We start from the raw sequence: 26,619 nt of genomic DNA, 5'->3' as shown, positions 1-26,619 counted from the left end.
GGACAAGTGGATGTAGGAGCACAGGGGGTCTGGAGGGGTGGGACGCAGGATCTCGGGGGGACCGGACGCGGATATGAAGGTGTGAGGGGTACGGATACAGGGCTGCGGAGGAGGTTGGGCATAGGGTCCGAGGAGGTATGGAGGCGGCTGCGGGGCCCTGAGGGCGGTGTGTGAGACGGCGCGGGGCGGAGCTGACGGCCGCGGGGATCAAACCGGTCCGACCCGAGCGCTGCAGGACGGCCGCGGCGTCGCGTAATGGCGGCTGGCAGCGGCCTCGCCGGGAGCAGGCTCCGCCGGAAGTAGGCCCCGCCAGCTGCGTCGCGCAGGATGTGACGTCTTCAACTCGCGCCACAACGGGCGTTACCGCGTCGCCGTTACCGGTCCTGACGGCGGCGGGGGGGCCGGGTCGGGCCGGGGGGGGCGATGGCGCCGGTGGCGCCGCGGCTGCAGTTGGAGAAGGCGGCCTGGCGCTGGACCGAGACGGTGCCTCCCGAGGCGGTGACGCAGGAGCACGTCGAAGCGGCCTACCGCGTCAGGCTGGAGCCCTGCCAGCGCGGCGCCTGCCGGTACGGGCGGGTCCGGCCCGAGCTCCCGGCCCCGGGCCTCGCTTCCTTCCCCCGCCTCCTTCCGCGGTCCCCGCTCTCCGCCTCCCCCCGGGGCTGTGTGGCAGCGGCGCTCCTCCGCTCCTGGACCTTCAGGGCTGTGGTTCTCCCCCAGCTCCCCCCGTTGCCCCCCGCGCTCCCCGGAGCGCTTTCCCGCGTTATCCCCGGAGCTTGGGGGTCCCTCTCTCTGTCTGTCCCCGGATATGCGGCCTGGGCTCGTTGGGGCCCGCACCACTCCCTGCCCTCCCCCACACCCCCCCCCCTTTTGCTCCCTCCGGCTCTCAGCATGCCCCTGGGGCTCGCTTTCCATCCTCCCTCTGTGGGCTTCCCCAGTTCTCTCACAGCCCTGTGTTTTGGGGAGGTGTGGGATGCTGCCAGTCCCCCTTGCTGTCCCCACCTTCCCCCCCGAGTTCCCAAACGAGGGGCTCTGTCCCTTCCGTGGGTGACGGATGGTCCTGGTGCTGGTCCTGCAGGAGGAACTGCCGGGGGAACCCCAACTGCCTGGTGGGCATCGGGGAGCACGTCTGGCTGGGTGAGATTGACGAGAACAGCTTCCACAACATCGATGATCCCAACTGCGAGCGCCGCAAGAAGGTACAGCCTGCATCCTGACCCAGGACGAGGCGGGGGGCACCTCTGTGTCCTCTGTGTCACATCTGTCCCAGCTGTTAGAGGGATGCGTGGTGCCTCCTCTGCTCCCACCCCAACTGCTGCATTTCTGCTTGCTTCTCGGCAGTGGCAGATGATAACTGTTGCTTTCTTTCTCACACCAGAATGCATTTGTGGGCTTAAAGAACCTCGGCGCCACGTGCTATGTGAACACCTTCTTGCAGATGTGGTTTCTTAATCTGGAGTTCCGGCAAGCCCTCTACTTGTGTTCCAGCAATGAGCCCAAAGACAAAGGTCAGTAGAAACTTTTCACAGTAGGCTTTTTTTTTTTTTATTTTATTTTTTTTTTTTATTTTGCTGTGAGTGAAGAGGTCTTCCTCGTTTTCTTCTAAAACCTGGTGATGTAGAATTTGAGAGTGCATTTGTGGTATAATGCTACAGCTGTTGGTTCCATCTCTGTGACTCTTCAAGTCCCTCACTCAGCTTTTAGGAGCAAATGAAGCTAAACCATCCTTATCATTTTTTTCAAATCACAGTGATCTGTTTTGATTAAAAACTCGCTTGGGATTTCTAGTTAGAAAGCTGTGCTTGGTGCCATGGATGGCGAGGATTCAGGTGCTGGATGTGAGGGGCTGTGCTGCTGCACCTTCTGCATGGTGCTGTGCTGGAGGTGTGCTCTGAGCCACCCCGCTTTTGCTGTACTCAGTGAACAGCACCTTGCTGTTTGGCTCCAGCTGTTTTCTGACAGCTCACGTTGGGCGCTGCGGGATGTTTGGCCTGTGCTGGGGCTTGGTGCTGTGTGGGCACCCAGCAGCAGCTCAGCTCCGACCTCTTTGCTCACTGCCTCTTCTCCCACGGAGTTGGAGGAAAGAACTGGGAGGAAAAAAATAGAGCTTGTGGGTAGAGATAAGAACTCTTTACTACAGCAGAAAAGGAAGAGGGAAATGAGTGCGATGGTATTTTACTGAGTGTTTATAAAACAAGCGGGGCACGAGGCAGCTACTTACCACCTGCTGTCTGGTGCCCGGAGCAGTGGCTGTGGCTGCCACTCCAGTCTCAGTTTTCTGGTTTCACATGATGCCGTTTTTCATGAAATATCCCTTTGGCTGCTTTACGTCAGCTCTCCTGCTTCTGTCCCTCCCAGCACCTCGTGCTCTCCAGCCCCCTGGCTAGCAGGGCAGAAGGAGCAGCTGGAAAGCTGAAACATCCTTGGCTCTGCAGCACTGCTCAGCAACAGCTAAAGCATTGGGATGTTATCAGCGTTGTTTTTCTCCTAAACATAACATTGTACCAAACACTGTGGAGAAGATGAACTCTGTCTCTGCTGAAGCCAGGACAGTAATCTGTCATCGCTGACATTAACCACATCAGATTTCATGATGGTTTAAAACAGCTCTACTAAAGTGTGATTTTTTTTTTTTCTTTTAGTTGTTCTTTGTACAGTTAACTTGTACAGTTTGTGTTTTTTTTTTTTTTTTTTTTAATAGACTATGAGCCTCAGGCCGTTTATGAGCATCTTCAGTACTTGTTTGCCTTGCTGCAGAACAGCAGCAGGCGTTACATCGATCCCTCTGGGTTCGTCAAAGCGCTGGGCTTGGATACAGGCCAGCAGCAGGTAGGCTTCAGTCTTGCCTGTAATTACCTTCTCTAAGGAAGCGTGAAACTGCCCTTTTTTGGGTGTTATTTGAGCGATATCTGAGCTGGGGTCTGCTGTTCAGCCTCATTTGTACAAACACAAAGGGAGGAGAAGTGCTTCAGGCCCTTCCTGGAGTGGGTGTAGGAGGAGGACTGGCACCGTTAGCACCTGCTCCAGAACACTGAGCTTGCTGAGGAGTGAGCCAGGACCACGTTTCCCAGAGTGAGAGGCACTGGGAAGGGCTTTGTACTGCAGAACTCCTCGGGGAGGCTGAGGTCCTGCACGAGTCTGTAAGCAGAGAACTTGCTTTTGGGAGAGGTGAGTGCAGTGTGGGGCTGCTCCGGATACTGAAGGGGGCTGAAGAGAAGGATAGAGCTTGCAAATGAGCTTTGAGTAGTAAGGGAGGACAGCTGAAATCGGAGCCAGAGCGCCGGCATACAATGCCTGGGGAGGATGAGGGAGGGGAAGGTCGCTCCTCGTCCTTGGGAAGGAAGTGGTCGTTAGTGACCAGTGATTAAAGGCCGGCCAAGTGCCACGTGCCGTTGTGACAGTAGTAGGAACCAGAGAGAGGAGCTGTGGGACCACAGCAGGCTCAGCACTGAGAGGAGAGCTGAGGGCTGGGCGGGCGAGGTGAAAGCCAGCTTGTTTTCTGGAGGAGGGAAGAGGCAGCACAGAAGGCAGCGTGTTGTGGGGAGAGGATTGCCCTAAGGGGTGTGGAGCAGCTCCTGGGCCTTGCAGGAGGAAGGGAGCAAAGCCACAGTACAGCTTCTCAATTTTATTTTCCCCGTGTTGCTCGGTGCAGGCAGCTCGTATTGTGTGCTGAGGCTTTGACTAATGAGCGTTAACAAGACAGAAAGCTCTGCAGGAATGGCAGGCTGGTGAGATTGACTCCCACCCAGCCACGCTGGGGCAGGGGATGATCAGTGCTCTGCAAGCTGCTCCTGCATCCCCTTCAGAGCTGCTGTGATCTGGCAGGGCAGATCAGCACGCCGCGTCTCCATGGCTGGGCAGCAGGAGCTGATGTCTGCACGCCAGGTGGAGCACGAAGGGATTGACGTGGTTAACGAGCCGCTGTTTTCCATCCAGAACCCTGCGAGCAGCGGGGCAGAAGTCAAAGCCACCCCAAGCTGCTGGCCCAGAGCCAGCCTTGCTCCTGCTGTGCTCTCACGCTGGGAGCCTTGTGCTCCTCTTAGGCAAATTCCTCTTTTCTTTAGTTCTCCCAACCGGTCTCTTTCTATTCAGGGCACGCCGGAGTCTCGGCGCGGGCTGTGTGTAGGGCTCTGTTAATTTGCAGTAAATTAGCAGTGATTGCGCTTTGTGCCATGGCGTATTGTTAAAACCTCGGCTTTCTGTTCCAGGATGCCCAGGAATTTTCCAAGCTTTTCATGTCACTGCTGGAAAATACTTTATCCGAACAAAAAAATCCAGATGTTCAAAACATTGTTCAGAAACAGTTCTGTGGGGAGTACGTCTATGTCACGGTGTAAGTATGTGGTCTTTGGGAGGAATATTTAAACGTTTGAGAAGGATACGAGGGGAAATTTCCCTCCTGACAGCTGGAGCAGGCAGGTAAGCTGCTGAAATGCTGTGTAGGAGGCTTCTGGAGTTGTAAGCAGGTGCTCCGTGTTTTACTGGTAGGTGCTGTTGTTGGAAATATCCAAGTAATTTTGTCAGGACGGTATCTCTGATAAAAGCAAAATTTATTCGCGATTGCAATGGCGGGCGTCCCACAAGTAGGAGCGCGCCTATGGACACAACATGACAGCCTTTATACCCTGTTTTCTCCCCTTTGCCTCCCCCTCCCCTGTTTCCCCAATGGCTGGGTACTCCAGGTTCACAATCTTACCAGAAGAATTTACAATTGCTATTTATCTGGTGCCAGTCAGTAATCATCGAAGATGTCTCGGTGCTCTCCTTGTCCTATTGATACGGTGATTTTCTTTAAAGTCATCATCGTTAAACAAAGAGCACTGGGGAATGATGTCAGGCCTTCCCAATGTCAGGCGCTTCCTCGGGCATGCCATGGCTTGTTCCCTTGTTTGCTCTCCTGCAGGATATTCTTGCAGTGTGTATAACAAAATATGCATATATACAGAGAGTGCGTTCCTGGGAAGGTTGGTCTATACAATAAGTAATCTAAACATATTAGAGATCCTCCCCAGGCTAAGTAGAAGGACTCCCAGAAAGAACCACGACAGCGGAGATCATAAAACAAAAATAACATTATACAATTCTAATGCAGAAACAACACTTGATTCCCACACTGTTATCCTGCACGCTGTCCTGCAGTGTTGTGATGTGCCACGGTAGCTGTTACGTAGTTACAGGGGGAGGGCTGCTGGTGGCTGGGGAGTTGCAACTCATCAGCTGGTGAACTTTTCTCATGCATTTGTGTTTTCTTGTTATTCTAGCTGCAACCAGTGTGGCAGGGAATCCAGACTCGTGTCTAAGTTTTATGAGCTGGAGTTAAACATCCAAGGACACAAGCAGCTGACAGACTGCCTAACAGAGTTTCTTAAGGTATGGGCTGGTTGATTTGTGAGCTGTGCTGTTCTCAGTGAGGTGTTTCTGTTCCCTCCATCAACCAACAGCTTCTCAGGTCGGTATGCTGCTGGAGCTGAGCTGACTCGGGGAGATGAATGCAAAAGGAAATGCTTTTCTGTGAATCCAAAAAAGAGGACCCAGTCATGCACTCCAGACGGGAGGGAGGAGTAGCTCTGGGCGGGATTGCTGCACGTGCACTTGTAATAGCTTTAAAAAGCACTTAAAGCACTTCGGAAGCTGTGTTTAGTCATAATGCCTTCCCAGGAAAGCTGTGAAAAAGCCCCTGGAAAAAAAAAAAAGTCTGACCAAAAGTGCCTGCGTGCTTTGTCTTGGATAGCACCGGGAGAATGGCTGCTTTTTGTGTTTTCTATATCGGTGCTCATCTGCATAGCAACAGGAGGCATTCCCTGCTCTGAAACAGCTCTCAAAAAATACTAGCAAGGCCCCAGAGTGGCTGAGGGAACAGCTGCAAGTGCTCTGTTTTGACTCGAAAATCTGCTGGAATCTGGAGTTGCTGCCCTGGCAAAGGCTGGAGGCCTGGGTGCAGAGCTGACCTGCAGTGTGACGCTGCTCCTTCCAGGTGTGCTGGCAAAAACCACAGCGCTGTGTGCACACGAAGGGGTGGCTGCATGCAGGCAGCAGTGCTGCTGCCCTGACACGGGGAGCTTCCATCTGTGTGGTCCTCCTCCAAATGACACGGTTGGATTTGCAGTTCTCAGGCCTAATCCTGCCGCTGGCACTGTCCAGGCACAGACTCTCCTTACTTTGGCTGATGTGTGTTTTTCTGGCCCCAAAGGACTGCGATTTCCAGGCTAGAATGTGGCTGTACATTAACTTGGTCTGCATGATCTCCTAAAAGGGCAGTTGCTTTGTTTTCTTTCTCCTTAGCCCTAGTGGTATTAAACCAACTTGATGCACTTCGGTCAAGTGGAGAGCAAACCTGGCAGCCTTGTAAGCAGCCTGAGGTCTGGCTTGACATTTAAAGTGACAGAGGTCTGCTATGACTATGCTATTAAGTGCCCTTATTAGCCCAGAGGATTGCAAATTTCCGACCTGTAGATTATTTTGGAAGGCGGCTGGGTGGAGACTTCAATGATTAAAATAACTTCAGTGCTTTCCAGTCTCCCGTGGGTGGCTCGGGTTGAGGGGCTGACTGCAGGGGTAACCTGTTCTCAAGATCTTTCTTTCTGCCCCCCCTCCCCCGGTCAGGAAGAAAAATTAGAAGGAGACAATCGTTATTTTTGTGAAACGTGTCAGAGTAAGCAGAATGCCAGAAGGAAGATCAGGCTGCTCAGTCTTCCATGCACACTCAACCTGCAGCTGATGCGGTTCGTGTTTGACAGGTAAGCCTCCCTCTGGAGCGCGTGCTGTAAAAGCAGGAGTGCCTTGGGTGCTCGGAAGCCCTTTGGAAAGCCATCTGCTCTGCTCTTTCTGCATTGGTTTGAGATGTTGAGGATTGAGTGTGTGCATGAGCTTCTCTTGGGATGCTCGGTGGGCTTCGAGGAAAGTTACTGTGAGATGTGAACTGTTATTGCTGTCCCCTGAACTGAAGCTTGGCCATTTGCCTTTGCACAGACAAACTGGCCATAAGAAAAAGCTGAACACCTACATTGGCTTCTCTGAGCTGCTCGACATGAAGCCTTTTATGGAACAACAAAGTGAGTAGCACGCTGTGGTAATTGGCAGTTACCTCTCAACAAACGAGAGGGGATCTTGTCTGAATCTGCTCATAGCTGGGGAGTTTGTCCAGAGCTGTTGGAAGCCTGAGCAGCAGCTGCCTGTGCCTAGCTGGGCAGGTTGCAGGAGTTCTAACTAGCAATGTGAAGAGGGCTTGGGCAGCTAGGTGCAGCCTTTGCATGCTACCCTGCAGAAAGCTGAAGTGCTGGGGAAGAAAGCAGGAGCTAAATAACCACTGTTTCCCTTCCAGGTGGTGCTTATGTATATGAACTGAGTGCTGTTCTCATACACCGAGGTGTGAGTGCATACTCAGGGCACTACATCGCCCACGTGAAGGACCCACAGACAGGAGAGTGGTACAAATTCAACGACGAAGACACTGAGAAGATGGAGGGCAAGAAACTACAGCTGGGGATTGAGGAAGATCTAGGTAAAATCTTTGAGTTGTGAGTGCCCTTTTAAAATAACTCTTTTCACGGAGGCTGAATACGTGAAGGCCCTGATGCTCCTAAAAACAAAAGTGCTCCTACACATGCTGTCACATCTTAGCAGTAAGGTGTGAAATGGCAATTCTGTTAATTGCTGCCAGATCTTCACTGCAGCCCCGTGCGAGTGTTTACGCGTGCCTCGTGATCATTCCCTTTCCTCTAGTATTTCTCTTGCTGCCACATAACGTGCAGATAACACGCTGATAAGTTGTGCTGCTATCGGGGTGGAGCAGCTGCTTCCTTGGCCAGCGTGCAGGAGGAGGCTCAGGAGCAGATAACAGCACGGTTGTCAGTTTCCTTAACGCGCTGTTTTCATTTCCACGGCGTTGTTTTAATCTTTGGCTGTATTAGGAGGCGGCAGAGAGTTCAGACCAATCTCGGTCCAAAAAATCCAAGATAGCCTTTTTCAGTTTGTGCTTTTTGCTTTTCCTTGTGCTGCTGTCACCTCGCCTCCTGCTGGTGTCCTCTTACAGAGCCAGTAACCCATTCCCAAAACACTCTTCCACCTGGGTGCTTCTGTTGTGCTGCATTTCCAGCACCAGTCATTGGACTTGGTGAAACACTGCCTTTTTTTTAAAGCATCCTTAAACAACAGCTTAATGAAGACGTTTGTGTCCAAAGCCTGAGTGCAGCCGTGGGATGCTAGCCTGCCTCTCCTCTTGCCTATGCAACACCTGCAGGACGCCACTTTATTTTCAGCTCTCTTGCTAATAAACACCTTCTTGCATTTCATCAGGGTGTGCGTCAGTGCAGGCTGCCACCAGAGCAGCTTTGTCATCCTGTTAATGTTTGACTGCCCTGTGCTCTCAACCAAATTGTGAAGCTGGCTAGACATCTAGTGGTGTAAGGGAGGAAAATGAGCCCTGAGAGGAAATAAAATGTTCTCAGCCTTTTTTCTTTAACCTCCCAAGTTGCCCAGAGGAGCAAAATAAGATGCAGATGGACTGCTGTGGCCTTGAGCCTCTAAAGGGTACTTAACTGCAAGAAAGTGTTCTTGCTGAAGAACAGGGCTGCTTGGGTGGAAATAAAGCATGCCTGGAAACCCCGTCAGGTTGGAAGCCTTAACATTCTCACCAAATGTTAAGCAAAATAGGAAAGTACTGATTTTAGTTGCCTACTCCAAGCAAAACTGGAATTTGAGAGTTGCTGTCTTCATTACAAATGCATGCAGCAGCAGGAAGAGGTTGGCAATGAAAAGCAGAGGTCTGTTGTAGGGAAAGTCCTGAGGCCAGGCCTTGCTGATGGGAACAACTCAACATATTTGAAGAAAATGCAAAATAAAGACCATCTTGGAAGTCCCCTGGATGGTGGAAGATGCTTGTAATTTTTCTCCAGGATTTGGGAGAGAAACAAAACGACACTTCCTAAAAACTATTTCAATATTTAGTTTATGGTTTGACCTACAGAGGGTTGGGATTTTTTAGTATGTTTGCTTAGTATGTTTGTTTGTGAATTTTGACTCTGCAGCTGTAGACAAGTTTGCTGTCCATGCCTGGCAGTCTGGAAGCAGTTGCTCTTGCAACACGAGCTTGCATCATACGACAGCTGCTCTGAGATGAGCATTTCCACGGCTGTTCGCCTCACCAGAGCTGCCCAGCAGAACTGTCCCTGTGTTGTTTTTACATCCACAGTTCTGTGCAAGTAGATTCTCTTCCCTGAGGATGTGACCCCTGTTCTTTGGTGTCAGGACACCAGCACTAACAACACGAGGCAGAGGAGGAATGTTTGTGCAAGAGCTGCTTTTGGCTTGGCAGGGCCGGGCTGGGGAGAGAAGAAAGCCTCTCTGGAGGAGGGTGGTTTACAGCAGGGCCCTCATTTAGTCCCTCTAACTGTCCTGCCTCCAGGAACGCTGGAAGGAGTTGGGCTTGCTTTGGGCTAACGTCTGGGCTGACTCCAGGCCTGCAGGAGGGTTGCCCAGCCAGGTGGCCAGCTCGGCCTGTTAAAGGGAAGCCCGTGAGCAAGCTTGTGTGTTCACTGTGTTCTGCTTCTGTGTCCCACAGCAGAGCCTTCAAAATCTCAGACCCGTAAACCTAAATGTGGGAAAGGGACGCACTGCTCATGCAACGCTTACATGCTGGTGTACAGGCAGCAGATCTGGGAGAATTCACTGACGGTGGAAGTGCCAGGTAAGGGAGAGTCTTGCTTGCCTCTCCACCTCTTCTGGAGCACATCCGTGCTCAGGGTTGTGCTCAAAGGACATTTGCTGTCTGGTGCTGCACAGTAAATTGCTGTCGCAATGTGGATCACGTGGAGCAAAATCTTTGCACTTCCCCAGCACTTGGATCATGTAAACCTGATAATGTCACCTCGGGGCCTGCTGGGGACGCCTTGTCCTCTGGGAGGGGGTGAGGAGGGGGGGATGTCCCACTCGGGTTGACTGTCAGAGGGGGACGTGCTGTGCTGGAGGGGAATAGTGCTGGTGTCTTCTGCAAGTGCTTAATCTCTGCCAAATTCAGGATAGATGGCATAAAAACAAGAGGCTGCGAGCCTTCAGCAAGAGCTGTGTGAGCACGCTCATATCTTGTTTTGGAGTTTCCGGGGGTGGCAGAAATCCCTGTAGGTTTGCCCTGTGGATTTAATGATGCTCTGTGTTTGTGTGCTACTTGATCCGAGGTGGTAATTAGGCCCCTGGTGCTGGTGAGGCTGCAGTGTGCTGCTCCTTCTCCCTTTTCTGTGGAGCAGGGCCGATGGAGGTGTTGCTTCCCCTCAGAGCCGAACTGTGTGTCAGCATTCCTTGTCATTGAATGCAGGGTTGGGGGCCGGTGGTGGGGGTGAGCTGTACAGCTTTCTCCAACCCTCCAGGACCCCCCCCCCCGATCTCACAGCACCAAAGCTTTTCAGCCCTCCTCCCCCCCACCATTTCAACCTCAAAGCCCACCCTCCAGGCCTTGCAGCTCAGTGCTGGTTTGTGCCTCCCATCGGCCTTTCAGCCTCTTTGCTGAGCTCTCTTAGGCTCCCTTCCCTCCCACCCCTCTGCCCAAAACAATACTCGGCAAAACTTCCCCACCCAGCTCTGAATTCCTGAGCAGCCCTGTGGTTGCCTTTGTTTCACATGGAGGCGTGCCAGGTACATGGAGCAAAGGGCAGCCGTCAAGCCTGGTGGTTTTGGAGAGGCTTCATGCAACTGCAAATTCCAGGCATGTTGCTTTGATGCCGTTAAAAACGGCTCTTCCAGCACAGCAGAGAAGTGCAGCTTGGCTCCCCAGTGCTGACCTGAGGGCAGGCGGGTCTGGCTGCTGGTTCGTGGTGCTGTGTGTTTTCCCAAGGTGGGTGCTGCACTCTCTGGCTGCGCAGGCATTCACTGTTCTGAAACATTTTAGCTTTTCAAAGTACATCTAAATAGGAAAAGCCTTCAGATAAGCCACACAGCACCCGTTTGCCAGGCCAGCATTGCAAGGGAAGTGCTTTATTTTTCTCCACTCCAAGTTTTTTTTTCCATCGATGACAGCAAAAGTTCCCATTACCTCCACCTCTGCGGCAAGGGGAGGATCTGCCCTGCATATCTCTGGTCTCATCAGGGCTTTGTGCCCTTGTTTGCAGCACAGGGCCTGCAGGTGCACCTGTGGGACAAAGAGCCCTCATTTCTGCCCAGAGAGCAGCAGCTCTTTGGCAGCAGGAGGAGCTGCTGGGCAGCAGGCAGGCAGCGCTGGGGCCGCTCTGTCCTTCCACAGCATTCACAGCCTCTGCACTTCACACGGCTGCCAGCGCTCGGCGTTGGCTGCTCGGCAGGCAGAGGTTTCTGCAGCACAGAAAGCATTGCTTCCCTGCACGGCCCTGGGTAAATGATTCTGTTGGGTGCCTTGTATCCTGCGGGACGGCAGCGTTTGATCATCTACTGCCATAAGTATTGGGAAGGGCAGTGTCAGTGTGTTTTGCTTCCAGAACGACCTGATATGTCGGTAGCCACGGGGGGGGATTCTTGGGCTTAGTTGTTGTCCCTAATAACTGACTGTGGGGCCAGTGACCATCACTGCATTTCTCCCCGAGGTGAGAGGTGGCTTTTTCTTTTTCCCTTTCCCCACAGCTTTCCTGCAGGAACTGGTGGAACGTGACAACTGCAAGTTTGAGGAGTGGTGCAGCGAAATGGCCGAGATGCGCAAACAGAGCGTGGCCAGGGGCAAAATCAAGCACGAAGAGGTGAAGGAGCTCTACCAAAGGTTACCTGCTGAAGCTGGTCTGTAAGACATTGTGGTAGTCTCTTCTAGTAGCCCTTTGCTAAGATTAGTGATGTTGTGTAACTAACCTGCAGCCCGGCCCTGTGGCTGCGGCCCTCTGGGCGAGGAAGGCGATCACTGCCTGTTGTTGCTGTGTGCATGCTTGGATTTGCTTCCCTTCATTTGCTTATCTGCCTTAACCTATTTTTCTCTCTTTTTGCTCATTCTAATGGCCTTTGGCATTGCTAATTCCCTTCTTGCTCCATTCCTGTCAGTCTCCTGTGTGCTTCCATGCATTGTGACTGCTTGCTTCTGCCCGGTGAGCAGCTCGTCTCGTTAAGAGCTCAGTGGCATCGAGGCAGAATAACTGCCCAGTCTCCGATTGCCAACTCACGTCAAGCTGCAGTGCTGTTGGTCTAAATTAACCTGCAGGTACAGTTGGCCTCCAGCAGAAAATGATTGGATTTATCATTGCTGAGGCTTCGAAGCTGCGTTCCTGAGCTTCGTAGCCTGCCTGATGAGTGACTGAGGTTAATCCTTTCCTCCTGCTCCCTGCATCTTGTTGCCTTAGCATGTCTGACCACCAGGATCCTTATCCCCTGCTGCCTTTCTCTCCCACCTTTTTCAAAGCAAGCATACAGGAGCTCGCTGTCTGCCCAGCGTGGGGAGATTCCCTTCACTCTACATCTCCTAAAAAGTCCCAGCAACTGGAATTAAAGACTTCCAGATGTTTGCATGGCCCGTTAGACAGTTTGCATTGTTTCTAGCTTTTAGCTTGCTCCATGCTCAGAACCAGCAGCAAGATTTAAGAAGCTGAGCAGCAGCCTTTGGCTGAGGACTTAAACCTCTTCCCTGCATGTGTGCCTGCTTGGTCTGTGAGCCCAGGCTGGGAACACTGGAGCAAAATTCACAAACCAGGGGGTGTCACAGCTCAGCTGCAAGGCTGAGGGGTGTTAAAATGTCACCCATAAATCAAAGCTGCGGTGCATGGTCGTGATGGAGGTATGAATATGCCATGAGTCACCATTAGAAAGGAGCAACAAGCACAGCCCTGGTGCATTTTTATCCCCTTCAGCAGCAACAGAATAGCTCGCTCTTGACAATCCTACCATGATAAAGGAATAAATCTCAGCTCCTCTGCTCCTGCTTTAAGGTGCTGCCCTGGGGACAGCGCTGCCCTCACTGCTGTCACAGCCTGAGTGGGGCAGTGCTGCTCAGAGCTGCTGCAGGCCCGTCCCTCAGGAGCTCTGCTTCTCCCTGCAGCTGTGCAGACACATTTTCCGCCAGCTTTGTAAAGCCTGTCTCAGGAAAAAGAAAAGCCCGTCCTTTCTGGGGGAGGCGGCTTTCATCCCTAACTAGCAAAGCCTTTCTGACAGTGCTGCAATTCTCCAGAGGTCACAGCTGTACAGCTTGGCAGCATTGCGTAAGATGGAAACACTGCTGCTGGATCCTGCAGGAGAGAGGGTTTGACTCCAGGCCTCGCAAAGCCCCAGTGCAAGTTTGGGGGCTGAGTATTTTGCTGGAGCTTCTCTGTTGCTCCTAGGTGTGAAATGATGGATGTGTGTTAATCTGAAATGGGCAGAAGCACTGAGATGAGCCGCTTGGCCATGCATGCGTAGCCTCAGCAAGCAGCTTCACAATGCACCACTCCTTCTCTCAGTGTAACCATATGTGTTCTGTGGGTGTGTGCATCGCTGTGGGTCGTGGGGTGGAGGTGCAGGGTTGTCATACGAAGCCATCTCACAGCTTGTACCGATCTGACCCACCACTCACCCGAACCCTGGCTCTGTGCTTCCCCTTGAGCAGACAGGAGCGAGCCTGCTGCTCAGCTTCAAGAACAAAAAGAAGTTGTTTGGATTTAAAAAAAAAACGGACCAGGTTACCGTTTGCACTGTAAATCTCCTTGTCTGCCTGGGCCAGAGTGGTAGAGCAGCCCGTGGGGCTGGGCGGGAGCTGCGGCACGTGTTTGCCAACTTGTCCCACGGAGATGGAGCTGCCACGTTTGGTTGTGAAGGTGCCGTTGGATATCAGAGTGATTACAGAATGCCATCTGCTGTGTGGCTGACACGCATGGGCTTGTTTCTCTCCTTGTTTTTCTCTACCAGGTTCCCCGTACGACTTCATCTCTCTGGAATGGCTGCAGAAGTGGCTGGATAAGTCCACCCCTCCCAAACCCATAGACAACACAGCCTGCCTGTGCTCGCACGGGAAGCTGCATCCTGACAAGATATGCATCATGAAGAGGATATCTGAGTACGTGGCTGACTTCTTCTATAGGAGATACGGCGGGGGACCCAGGCTGAACGGTGAGGCTTGCAGGTCCCCCTCCTGCTCCTGCTGTCTGAGCATGTGCTCAAGCCTTGTTCTGGGCCCGGCGCCTCGCTGGGCCATCTTTTATTACCATAACTTTATTTCTGTGCTGCCATTTCCGAGTGCTTCATGTTGTTTTTTTGTTTTTTTGTTTTTTTGTTTTTTTTTTAATCACTCAATTATGTTAGCGTCCAAATAAATACAGTTAGTCTGATTGCAGGGCTGGTTTCAGGCCTGAATCCTGCTCTGCCCTGGGAGAGCTGTGCACAGAGGAATTCCTGAGAAAGCAACAAAGTGAATTCTCTGAAATAGCATAACTTGCATGTGTCAACCCCAGACTCTTCGAAATGTTTTTTAAAGCCTGATAAGAAAATCTGTCCCCTCACCCCCACCCACCCCAGCCAGTCCTGGGCTGCCTCACCCACTGGGAGCACACACCCGTCAGTGAACATGCTGGTGCTGCACACATCTGCCGTGCGTGTGATTTGTGGGCAGGGCTGGCTCTGCAGTCCCTGGGCATCTCTGAACCGAGCTCCAGGCTTGGTTCCCTTTGTAAAGGAGCTCAATAGCTCCCACTGAGACCAAATTAGCTCAGCTCCTGCTAGGCACTTATAGGGAAGAAATGCAGCCAGCAGAACATCCCATGATGCAGGCAGGCTTTCTGAAAACAGGGCAGCCATTCTCAGTCAGCTGGAAAATCACCTGCATTTTCTTCATTGAGAATGACGGAGAGGGAAGGATGTGAGTGTGACCCCTGTTCCCATCCCGAGGAGTAAGCCCATATGCAGGGCTGCTCCTGGTTCTGCGCAGTATCACAGGAGGTTTGGAGCTTTTCTGGGCTGTTAGCTGGTTGCTTGCAGGAGTTCCCTGAGCTGGGTGGCAGGGAGCCCTCTCATCCCACGATGGCACCTCGGAGGTGTCTGCACGGCACCTCTGTGCCACAGAAGAGCAGTGACACAGCTTTGGGGTGCAAACCTCAGCCCCCCCTTCTGACTCCCACATCCACGTGTCAGTGCAAGCTCCCTCGCAGCTCTCTGCGTTCTGGTACCAACAAGCTGGTGGAACAGGCAGCACCTCAGCAAAGGAGTTGAGCCATGGCAGTTCCCCTGCTTACATGCCGCCCCTCAGGTTGTGATGCAGGGTGACCGTGGTGTGCATGCCTTCCATGTGAGCTCTCAAACCAGCTAGATGCTCAGCTGCCTGTGCTGCAGTGTAACACAGTGTTTTTTTTCTCCCCCATCCCAGTCAAAGCACTTTGCAAGGACTGTGTGGTAGAAAGGTGTCGAATCCTGCGTCTGAAAAACCAGCTAAATGAAGACTACAAAACTGTCACCAACTTGCTGAAGATAACAGTCAAGGGGTACGTGAGTCCTGGTGCTTCTGACGTCGCCAGAGATGTTTTTAGCTGTGCTAATCAATGCCCAAGTAGTTTTTTCTCGAGCTTTTTCCATTTGGGCTGTGACTGGCATTGCTGACGCTGCTGTCTCCCCGCAGGAGCGATGGGTTTTGGGTTGGAAAGGTGTCCTTGCGGAGCTGGCGTCAGTTGGCTCTGGAGCAATTAAATGAGCAAGACGAAGACACAGAGCACAGCAATGGAAAGCTGAGTGGAAATGCACCAAACAAAGGTAGTTCTGCTGCCGTAGAGCTCCGCCAGCTCTGACTGATCCCCTGAACAAAAGACACGTCAGGTGTTCTGTGTGTTGTTTGACTTCCCTTTTATGAGCAGGGAGGGAAATCACTTTGGGTGGCTTGATATCACACGGCCCTAATTTCAGGAGCTTTTTATTTGATAAGCTTCAAAACTGCTGGGTGATCTTCGTACCCAGAGAAGAAGATGAGGTAATGAGCAGCTTTACAGAGCTGTGTACGATTACCACCCCAGACACATGATCTTTTCATCTACTTTTATCTGAATGAGAGTGCGCAGGGGAGGAAGAAACATGAAAATTATCCTGGGGATGTTTACTGCGAAGGCCTACGGATGAAACAGCACAGCTGGTGGAGCAGCACTGGCAAAACACGGTTTAGAAAAAAAATATCATGAATTGGATTCTCTTCTATCCCTGTATCATATGTTTGTGATGACGTGGGGGGATTTTTATTTGCCTTCTGTTCTCTAAACCCTTAGAAATTGGGTTCCCTTTGAGCTTTTTTCCTTTCATAACAGAGGGCAAGGAGCTCATTTGAATGGAAGTAGAGACGATCAGCTAATTGCATTGATGTCACGCTGGAAGGCTCCGAGAGCATCAGATACTGCAGTGATGCTATCTGCAGGCTGCTGCTGGGGCTGGTGGCCTCCACTGAGAAAAGGGCACTTCTCTTCCCCGTGTCAGCAGCTGAGGGGCTGTCCCACGTCCTGTTTCGTGGGTCACCTTGATCTCAGAGCAGGCTGCACCTCCCAGAAGTCCACTGTAACTGCTCACAAGCCAGCTTGCTCCTTAGTCACACTGCTGCAAACTGTTACATTGCTGTTTTTTCTGTTGCTCCTATTTGATGGCCAATGCTTCTGTCTGCAGAGCAGTTCTAAACTCCAGTGTAGCAATGCTCGTGCTGGATATCAGAGCATGGAGCAGAGCGGACCGGGCTGTGATGCTCCGCTCTCACCTAGAGGTTGGGGTTAGCTCTGAGCAGCAAAGCCCTGCGGTGCTGCAGCTGGAACAAATGCACCCTTTGTCATCTCACAAAGGATGCTCTTGTGCTCCACGCACTTCAAAGCACTCCTAAGCACTCCTACGTGCCACGCAGCCTGGCCTGCAGGCACACAGGCCCATGTGTTGGAGATTAACAGAATAACGCTTCCCAGGTTTCCCCTGGGCTGAGAACTGCTGAAGGGAAACCAGGCTTCTTCCCCCAAACGTTTCCCCTTTCTTTCAGAGAAAAATGGCGCAATCTTCTTATTTTTATTTTATTTTATTTTTTAATTAGATGAAGCAAATGAGGAGAAGAGAGAGGAGGAAGAAGAGTTAAATTTTAATGAAGACATTGTTTGCCCACATGGTAAGTCTCTGCGGGGGATGGAGCTGAACACTTCTGTTGTTGCCCACTGCTCCAGATGTTAACTTCCTAGACTGGGACCAGCATGAGCAGTTACCACAGAAGCGCATTTTTATTCTCATTTTCACATTTCCTGACATTTAAAAACATGGAGCAAGTGGTGCAAAGGGCACGAGCACAGCCCGGCCCCTCCGGGGGGAACGTGGGTGCTGCATGGGGCTGCAGCATTACTCTGAGAGCAGGGGGAGATGCTGGAGAAAGCAGGCAGCATCAGATCGTTCTCCCTTTGTCAGAAGCTGGGCCAGGAGCACTTACCCACAACTGCAGAAACTGCTGTTTCTGTTTGCAGCTGGGGCACCGGGGCGAATTGATTCCCCCACCTGCTGTGCTTCGGTGTCCACTTACATCAGGCTGTGACCTGGTGTTGGCTGTTTTGCTTGGTGCTTTGCTTGGTTGGCCAAGCAAAGTGTTTGGGCCTCACTTCGTGCCCGACCTGCTTGTGTTCTGCTGGAGGCTCCTGTTGGCAGGCGTCCATCAATTAGCAGCACACCTCCTGTCGTTAGGGCTCATCAAGGCTGTAGGTTAATGGCATTTGAACACCTTGTCACGGTGCTACCCGCAGCACCCGCTTTTCAGAGAGCGTAGTTCCCAGTGCAGCAAAGTTGCTGCTGGCAAACAGGAGCACTTAATGCAGGCATGCAGCATGGAAGCAGGCTGCTAGGGCTGTGGCAGTGTTGTGCTGCTCAGCTGCCCGCTGATCCGATGCTTTGGGCCATATGGAGCACAGGGGCTCCTGGCAGGCTGTGTTTCACCTGCTGGAGGTAAGCTTTGGCTCCTCGTGGAGAACAGCCCTCCCACATCTGTGTACTTCAGATGTTCCTCCACAGTGTATGGGCTGAGGTGTAGTTTGGGTAATTGGGCCTTAATTAATTGCTGGTTTTTGTGATGCATGGGGCAGCTGAGGTTACGCAGCAGTGATTGTGTTTGCTGAGGGTGCAGGAAGCACTTGGCTCCTGTCGCACAGAGCATGGGTTTGTCTGCAGCCTGCAAAACAGAGTCGCCCTGACATCACAGCTCTATAGCCATGGTCAGAGAGCAGCAGCCCATTGCAGTCCTTGGTTCTCCAGGCATCTCCCCTCCCTGTGGTCTCTATTTATCCACTGCTTGAGGCTCTGAAACCTAAATGTGAATTCAGGCTTTTTGGCCGTCAGAGCAGAGAAACGATAAAGAAGTTGAAGGTGACTGTGTATTAGTTGGGCTCTTTTTGCTGACACGAATGCCTTCCCCCACGCTGATACCCACTAATCTCCTCAATCTGGTTCGGTCGCTGAGCACGGTGGGGCAAAGCCCTTCTCTTGCCTGTCTCCCTGCAGGTGACCTGTGCATATCCGAGAACGAGAGGAGGGTGGTGTCGAAGGAAGCCTGGAAGAAGCTCAAGCAATATTTCCCAAAGGCCCCTGAGTTCCCAAATAACAAAGAGTACTGTTCCCAATGCAAGGTATCTGAATAGCAGACAACACAGCCCCTCCGCTGGCTGTAAATACGTGGCCATGTTTCTGGTTTCCTCTTTGACGTTCTCCAGTACAGTGGGGAAAAACAATGTCACCTGTGAATAGCTGCTAGGAACTGAAGCACCAACCTGTTTTGTGCAGATTTTGGAGCGCGAAGGAGAAGAAAATAAAGCACTGCACAAGATGATGGCCAGTGAGCAGAAGACGTCCCTCCAGAACTTGTTCCACGACAAATGCCGGCCTTGCCTGGGCAGCTGGCCGCAGGTAGGGGCCAGGGGGAGGTTTTGGGTGGAAGCTCTACCCCTGCTGAGCTGCTCTGGCGCCGAGCCCTGCCTTTGGAACACGGGAGTCCTCGTGTGCCACCCAGCTGTCTCTGGCCTGGAGTCAGATAAGCGGAGTGGCATTTCTTGATGGTTACATCCATCCCTGGAAGTACCGACGCAGTGCAGCCCTACTGATAGTGTTCAGAAAGTGGGGGCAGGTGGGGTGGTGTCACCCCATGCTCGGGGTGCACAGAGGGATCTGCTTCAGTGCCCCCCAGTCCGAGGAGTGGTACTCAGCCAAAGGAACCCCAGTGCCAGAGAGCTGCTCTGGGGAAATGGCCGTTTCCTGCTATGAATTACAGGTAATTGGATCTGAAGCTAAATTAACTTTGTAATAAACACAAGATTAGTAATGTAAGTGCTCGGTACTTGATCTCAAATTATTTTACTTGGCTTTCTCAGCGCGCTTGGATGGAGTTGTCATGGTAAAAATGCTGAGGTCTCAAAGAGAATGAGCGCTGCAGAAAAAGCTGAACAGTCATTGCCTCTCTATTGTTGGGTTAACAATAGAAGGCCGTGGGGTTTTTTTCCCTTCCAGGAGACAGACGAGCTGTATATTGTTTCACAGTTCTTCGTAGAAGAATGGAGGAAATTTGTCAGGTAACTGGGCTGAGCACTTTGGTACTTTCTGTTTGGTTTTGGGGCTTTGAGTTGGTGTTGCCCAGAGCTGCGTGCGTAGAAACAAGGAAGCTGGTTTGGAAGGACTTGGACCCTGCACTTGCAGCAATTGTAATACACTGCAAGAATCTGAATTTCCTTGTTTACCATGCCTTAACCAGATGGTCAGATTAGATAGTAACCTGATTAGTTTTTTCATCTGCCTGGAGCTGTATCCCAGGCAGAGGTCACCGTTGCCATGGGCTGCGTGTGGTGCGGGCTGTGCGGGACAGGAGCGCAGTTTTGCAGTGCTCAGGAGCACAGCTCTGATGCCGTGTCGGTGGCAGTGTCACATTCCCCATTGGAATGTCACCCGCACATACCCATCTGCGATTTCCTTTTCTTGCTGCCTGCAGACTTGTGCTTTCTTGCTCTCTGTGCCATAACTTCCCCCATTTCCCTTTGCCCGAGCAGGAGGCCGACGCGGTGCAGCCCCGTTTCCTCGCTGGGGAACAGTGCTCTGCTCTGCCCCCACGGGGGCCTCATGTTCACCTATGCTTCCATGACCAAAGAAGACTCCAAGCTGTGAGTTCCTTCTCCTCTCACCTCTGCCTTGCCCTGAGAGCCCCGGGGAGCTTCCCAAAGCTCACTGAGCTGTGGCGACCCAGGAGCACGCGCTCCCCCCCAAACAAAGGGAGCGCAGCTGCTTCCTCAGGCATATCTCACTATGAATTTCCATGCAGGGTGAGACCCAAATTGTCCAAGGATGCTGGCTCAGGAAAAAAGAGCTTACTTAAGCTTGGCTAGTTCCTAACAATAGCCTACCCGGAGCCTGACTGGGGCGTAGCAACATCTAGCTGCTGAAGCTTTGCTTTCCCTGAGACTTGCCCCCGGAGCGCCGGGCACTGGGCTGGAGTTAATGCTCCGCAGCCTTGCTTCTGCAGCGAGGCAGAACTAACAGCAGCAGACCTTCCACTTCTCTCCTCCTCCCTCTGGCCATGCTGGGCATGGCTGGAGCTCAGCAGCGTCACTAAGGACACGCTGCTGTGCCTCCGTTACCTTGGGCACGCTGGGGCTGCAGACGGGTTCTGCTGCTCTCGCAGTAGCAGACTGGGAGGAAGAGGGGAGGCTGTTCTGGGCTCGGCGTTCCCATGTCATAAAGCACGTTCTCGTTTCTTTGCACAGTATAGCTCTAATATGGCCCAGCGAGTGGGAGAGGATTCAAAAGATCTTTGTGGTGGATCACGTCATCAAAATCACCCGCACACGAGTAGCCGGGGAGCCCGAGAGCGCGCTGTACAGCTCCGAGCCCCGTGAGTGAGCTTTCCTGCCGCGTTGCTCCGCGGTGCTGCGGGACCCGGCCCTGCTTGGGCAGATCCCTGTGGATCCTGCTGAGCTGCGCTGTGGGTTGGTGAGGAACAGCGCCGGGCAGGTGCAGTGCTTGCTGTCTCCAAGGAGCTGAAGCAATTAAATGCCTTTTCCTTTGTGCCTCCCCAGAACTGTGTCCAGAGTGCAGAGAAGGGCTGTTGTGCCAGCAGCAGCGGGACTTACGCGAGTACACCCAAGCGACCATCTACATCCATAAAGTGGTGGATAATAAAAAGGTACGGAGCTCTCCTTCGGCCCTCCCTCATCCCAGCACCATTTCACTGTTCAGAAGCTGCCCCAACTGTGAACCCACGTGGCCAGACGAGTGGCTGTCTGCAGGCAGGGCAAGGCAGCTCACAGGCTTCTGCTGATTTCTTTCTCCCTCCCAGCCGTGTTCTGAGGGATGAGGTGGAACCCAGAGATCTGCAACTAAGCTGTCAGAGCGGAGCACAGAATGTGGTCTGGAGCCACTGTTGTGGCTTTGCAGCCTGCCTAGGGGCTGAATCCCAGCGCGGTGCTTGGCTCCAGTGTGGAGGAGGGCTTTTTGTCGTGGTGCTGGACAGGGCTGTGAGAACAGGCTGCTATTCTTCACCCGGCAGCTGGGGCTGGCAAGAGGGGGTGAGAGCTGGCACGCTGATCCCTCGTTGGTGGGGCAGTGCCCACAACAGTGCTCAGAACCACTGCTCCCCTCCTGCCAGCTCTGCCTCACAGTCAGGGAGCGTTTCCCAGCGGGAAGCCACGGCCCCGTGCAGTCAGCAGTCAGCATAGGGCAGCACTGCTGGAATCCAGAAGGCTCTGGGGATGCTGCAGTTGGTGCCGGACAGCTGGGAGTTGCAATCTTGAACTTCAGAGACCTGGATGGGGAAGGGAGCTGTTGGACAGCTGGGGTGCAGAGCGCAGCTGGGCTCCCTGCAGACTGCAGGCAGAGCGTGGCCGTGCAGCGCCCAGCAGAGCCGTGCAGCCTGCGGGAGGTGAACAGGGTGTTGCGTTCTGTACGTTGGTGTCAATTATTTAGATTTCATTTTACTTACAAACTGCAGACCCATAAATAACAGCGGTGAGTGCCTCTTTCGGGCTGCTGCAGGGATGGATAAGTGTATAATTTACAGATAATACTCCTTTCTCAGGGTTAGGGCTTTCATAATACACTTAGTTGAGTGGAGGAGCAGCCAGCTAATGGGAAAGAAATCAGTGCAGGCCCCCAGAGACGTTCCCTTTGCCTGGAGAGGTCTGGAGCTGCAGGAAGCAGGATGTCCCCGCGGTGGGGTTTGCTTGCCCACCAGCAGCTGCAGTCCAACAGAGCAGCTCCAGAGCTGCATCTTCTCCCAGGCCTGGTCCCTATGGCTCAGTGCAGCTGGGGGGAGAGTGTTCCCTGAGCACGTGGAGCAGATCTCTGGGTTTCTCTAGCTCGATTCATTTGATCAAGGTGGCATCCTTGAAGTCTTGAAAGCTGTTTGCCATGATGTGACAGTCTGGGTTATGGAGAATGATTTTTATGACTTCAGGTAATGAAGGATGCTGCTCCGGAGCTGAACGTGAGCAGCTCAGAAGCTGAAGAGGAAAGGGAGGAAAACAAGCCAGAGGGGGAGCAAGACCCAGATTTTAACCAGGTAGAGATCAAAACACTGCGAGGTTCCTCTGTTCTGCACCAGCCTCTTTGAATCAGTGTGATGGAACAGCTCTCCTCTGTTTGCATCTTACGGGGCAGAGGGAAAGCAGCAGTGCCCACGTGTCCCATCCTGGCGGTCATACCACACATTTTGTCTCCATTTGCATTGCTGGGGCTGGTTTTGTGCCTGCACTCTTTGGTTTTAAAGCCAGCTAAGTCAAAAGCCTCTGCTGAGAGACCTGCCCACTTGATGTTTGGGTCACCCCGAATCCTCTTATTTCTGATGCTACGTCCCAAATGAAAGGACAATGGGGGCTGTGCCTCCTGGCACCAGGGCACTGCCGGTGCTGTATCACAGTGCAGGTGACACCACGGTGCAGAGGAGGGATCACTGCGACATCAGGATAAGCTCAGTGCTGGTGCTAGGAGCAGAAGTTGAAGTTTCTTTGGTCTTCCTACTCTCCTGGTGGTGCTGCATGTGTCAGTGCTCCCCCGGGGCAGTGCTGCAGCCTGGGAGGGAGCTGTGAGCTGTGCAGTGCCCACGGTTGAGCTCCTCATGCCTGGCTCTCTTTCAGAGCAACGGTGGTGCGAAGCGCCAGAAGCTTTCACACCAGAGCTACGTCTCCTACCAAAAGCAGGGCATCCGGCGGAGCACCCGGCACCGGAAGGTCAGGGGGGAGAAAGCACTGCTCGTTTCTGCTAACCAAACATTGAAAGAGCTGAAAATACAGGTAAGGCGGACTTGCTGCAAGAAATGTGTCTTCTGGAATAAAAAACCCATGAGGTTAATAGTCAGGAGACCGCAGCTGGGAGGAGATGGAGGGAAGAGTTTGAGTCCCCAGCGGCGGCAATGTGTGTCTGTGTGCAGTGTCTGTGTGCAGTGTCTGTGTGTGTGTCTGTGTGTGCGCGCTGCATGCGGTCTTTTTGTGCAGCTCAGCAGTATGTTTTTTCCTCCGCACAAAACCAGCGTGTCTCATTGTGTTGGCACAGATCATGCATGCATTTTCAGTTGCTCCCTTCGACCAGAACTTGTCCATCAATGGGAAGATCCTGAGCGACGACACAGCGACGCTTGGCAGCCTGGGCATCATCCCCGAGTCCGTCATCCTGCTCAAGGTAAGGCCGGAGCAGCGCGGCTCTGGGAGGAAGGAAAGCAGAGAGCTGAGCTGCTTTGCTGGGCTCTTCCCTTGCAGCTTTTTGGGGAAGAAGAGCCTCCTTAAGGAGCGTGACCCCATGCACTCTGCCGGGCGCTCGCTAACTGTTCTCTTTGCTTTCAGGCTGATGAGCCAATTGCGGATTATGAGGCAATGGACGATGTGATGCAAGGTGAGGGAGGGCAGCCCTGTGTGCTTGGGGGGGAGGTCTGGGATTTGGGAGGCTGCCTTGCTGCTGTGCTTCTGGCAGGGACGGGCGGCTGTGTAGGGCTGTGTTGGCTTTGGGTTGAAACGTGAGGGGAAAATTGAGATGTTGAAGCTTTCCTGTGGCTGTTGGCTGGAGGTGCAGCTGAGTGCCGCAGCGCGCTGCGCTCACACAAAGGATCCTTTTAGAAGTGACTGTCAGGAGACTTCTAATATGATGTCTCTCTCTTCCCATCCCCAGTTTGTACGCCTGAAGAAGGATTTAAAGGTGAGAGTCTTCCCCCTCCCCTTTTACTGAAGCCCATGCTGACTTCAGCTCCGCCTCGCCAGCGCTGTAACTGTCGGCTGGTTGTCTCCTTGCTCCCAGGGACTGGCTTACTCGGACACTGATGGCTTTACAAGCACTGGCAGACCAGAAGAGAAGAGGATTTGACATGGTAGGGCATTTAGAGAGAAGGTGGATACGGGACTCAACTCTTGACTCTTCCAGAAGGCAGAATCCCATTCTGAAATGACTGCCCCCAAAATGCCTTATGTCAAAGCAGATTGCACTGAAGGACATTCTGACTTCAAGAGAACGTTCCCCATTTTATATTTAATAAAGCAACAGTAGGGTTGGAAAGTGTAGCAGCAGAGGCAGCGTGTGCCAGGTTCGGGCAGATGTTTGCAGGGGAGGCGGGGGCCTCGTCTGTCCCAGAGGAGTTGTGATGCGGTCGATCAAAACCAGCTCCATCCATTCTCCGGTAACTCTTGAGGCGTAACCTGCTTCCAGATAATCCCCTCTTTGATCCGCTATTCCTCTTTCAGTACAGCATGAAAGTAAAGAAATTGTTCGTTGTGAGGAATGTCTTCATCCATTTCCCTGCAGTGTGAGCCCTGCGCTCCCAGGGCCGGGCTGCCCACACCGCACCGCTCGCCTTCGCAGCTTCACTTCCAGGCGCGACCGCTCCGAGTAACCGCACGGTCTCTCTCTCTGTGAACTGTGTTTTTAGAAACGTGGGCTGTTTTAATGACTTTTGATAACATCTTTCTCTGGTTCGTTACTGCCGGGAGCCCTCTGCCCCTCGCTTCGGACCCATCAGGGCTGCGTGGGCCCTGGCGAGAGGTTTTCCCTCTGTTCTTGTTTTCAGGAATGCACTAATTAATTTTTTTAAATCTCCAGCTCCCAGAAAGGATCTCTCCCTCTCCCCAGTTGCGTGTTTGTAGCAGGAGCCAGTGTTACCACTTCCAGACCTGAGGAAAGAAAAAAAAAAAAAAAAAAGGGGCACTGTTGAGGTATCTTCATAATAAAGTTAGACATCTCTCGTTCTGTCAGAGGTTTGTGGCCGCTGCTCTGGGCACCCTGCTCTCCCCTGGGCCTGCAGCCTTCCTGGCTGTTGGCACCCACTGCTTTCCTTGAGTGCAGCCCACGTGCTCCCATGCCCTGGGCCAGGCGATGCTTGGCAGCCCTTCCCTAGCAGATGCAGTGCTGGCTCGTGCTGTGGGACAGAGCTGCCCACATCCCTGCATGCCTCCAGCCTGGGCAGCTGTGGGGCTGAGCCCTTGGTGCTCCTGTGCTGGCACTGGGCCCTATGACTGCTCCCTGGGTGCAGCAGCTTGGTGTCAGCCCCTGGCACCTGGCGTGCAGCAGTCTGTGCCAGCCCTTCCCCAAGTCACCACCTCCCTCCTGCAGCCCAGGTCGTGGCTCTGGGGGATGCTGAGGGGTCCTGGGGGCAACCCATGGCATGGGGGCTGGATGGATGGCTGGACTCTGGGCTCCAGTGGTGGGAGATTAAATGGACAGATAAAATCATTGGCCACCAGAGTTGGGATGTTTAACGAGTGGAGGGACGGACAGGTGGACTCAGTCATGCACCAGGGCTAGGAGAATGGCAGATGAGAAGAGGGGCAGACAGACTCACTCTGGGCACGAGGAAGGGACAGATGGATATATGGACTCACTCCGGACACCAGGGATGACAGGACAGATGAATGGAGGGGAGAGTGAAAGGATGGACAGACAGATGGACTCGCTCTGGGCACCAGAGATGGGAGGGTGGACAAATTGGAGGATGGATGAATGGACAGATGGACTCTGAGCATTTGGGATGGGAGAAAGGATGGATGGGCAGACAGACAGGGATTCTGGACACCAGGGGTGGGAGGATGGAAGGGCGGGCGGACAGAGGGACAGACAGGCAAATGGACTCACTGTCCCTGGGGACGGGGGAGCAGATGGGGGAGCGCTGTGGATACCGAGGGTGGGAAGACGGGGGCAGCCTGGCTGCTCAGGGGTGGGAGCGCGGTGGCTCTGAGCACGGACGGATGGAGGGGACGCCGAGTGCCCGGGCGGAGGGCACGGGGCCGCCGGGTCCCGCTTCCCGCTGCCCATCCCCGTTCCCCCCGCGGGTCCGCTGCCGGTTACGGAGGCGTTTGCTCCTCTCCTGGGGTCGGGATGGCGGTGCCCGGTGCCAGTGCCGGTTCCGGTGCCATTCCCGGTGCCGGCCGCCCCCGTGCGGGCCGCCCCGCCCCGCTGCACGTGACGCGGCGCGGCGGCTGCGAGCGGTGGGGCCCCGCGCCGCTGCTCTCCGGTACCGGTACCGACCCGGCCCCGAGCCGTTCAGCTCCGCTCCCGCCGCCCCCGGTAAGCGCCGCGCAGCCCCCCTCCCGGGGCTGCCACTACCGCCGGTGTCCCCGGGGCCGCGCAGCAGCGTGGGGGGCCGGGCAGGGCCCGTGACCTTCAGCCGCTGCCGGTACCGGGAGGAGATGGGGGGTCTGGGGGTGGGGGTGGGGGGCGTCAGCCCCTGAGTGTCCCCAAACCTCCCCAGTATGTACCCTACAAATTGCCTCCCCCCTTTCA

General features: G+C 53.5%; 1 protein-coding gene across 1 annotated transcript; it reads left to right on the top strand.

Moving 5' to 3' along the window:
* Positions 1-423: 423 nt before the first annotated feature.
* Positions 424-25,094, top strand: USP48 (ubiquitin specific peptidase 48). Its single transcript, XM_042838603.1, has 27 exons — positions 424-566; positions 1,076-1,196; positions 1,376-1,505; positions 2,699-2,826; positions 4,206-4,330; positions 5,259-5,367; positions 6,601-6,734; positions 6,967-7,049; positions 7,319-7,498; positions 9,557-9,682; positions 11,581-11,730; positions 13,816-14,016; positions 15,266-15,380; positions 15,515-15,645; positions 16,946-17,017; positions 18,388-18,512; positions 18,667-18,789; positions 19,387-19,448; positions 19,920-20,030; positions 20,631-20,758; positions 20,943-21,049; positions 22,319-22,423; positions 22,998-23,153; positions 23,413-23,538; positions 23,700-23,748; positions 24,022-24,048; positions 24,148-25,094. Exons 1-27 carry the CDS (start codon positions 424-426, stop codon positions 24,168-24,170), a joined length of 3,090 nt encoding a protein of 1,029 aa, XP_042694537.1. The 3' UTR covers positions 24,171-25,094.
* The last annotated feature ends 1,525 nt before the right edge of the window (positions 25,095-26,619 follow it).

The sequence above is a fragment of the Centrocercus urophasianus genome, unplaced genomic scaffold (genome assembly GCF_019232065.1).
Source record: "Centrocercus urophasianus isolate 14NV4802_14NV808 unplaced genomic scaffold, USGS_Curo_1.0 seq_86, whole genome shotgun sequence".
Taxonomy (NCBI): Eukaryota; Metazoa; Chordata; class Aves; order Galliformes; family Phasianidae; genus Centrocercus; species Centrocercus urophasianus.
This window is presented reverse-complemented; position numbering and strand designations above follow the sequence as displayed.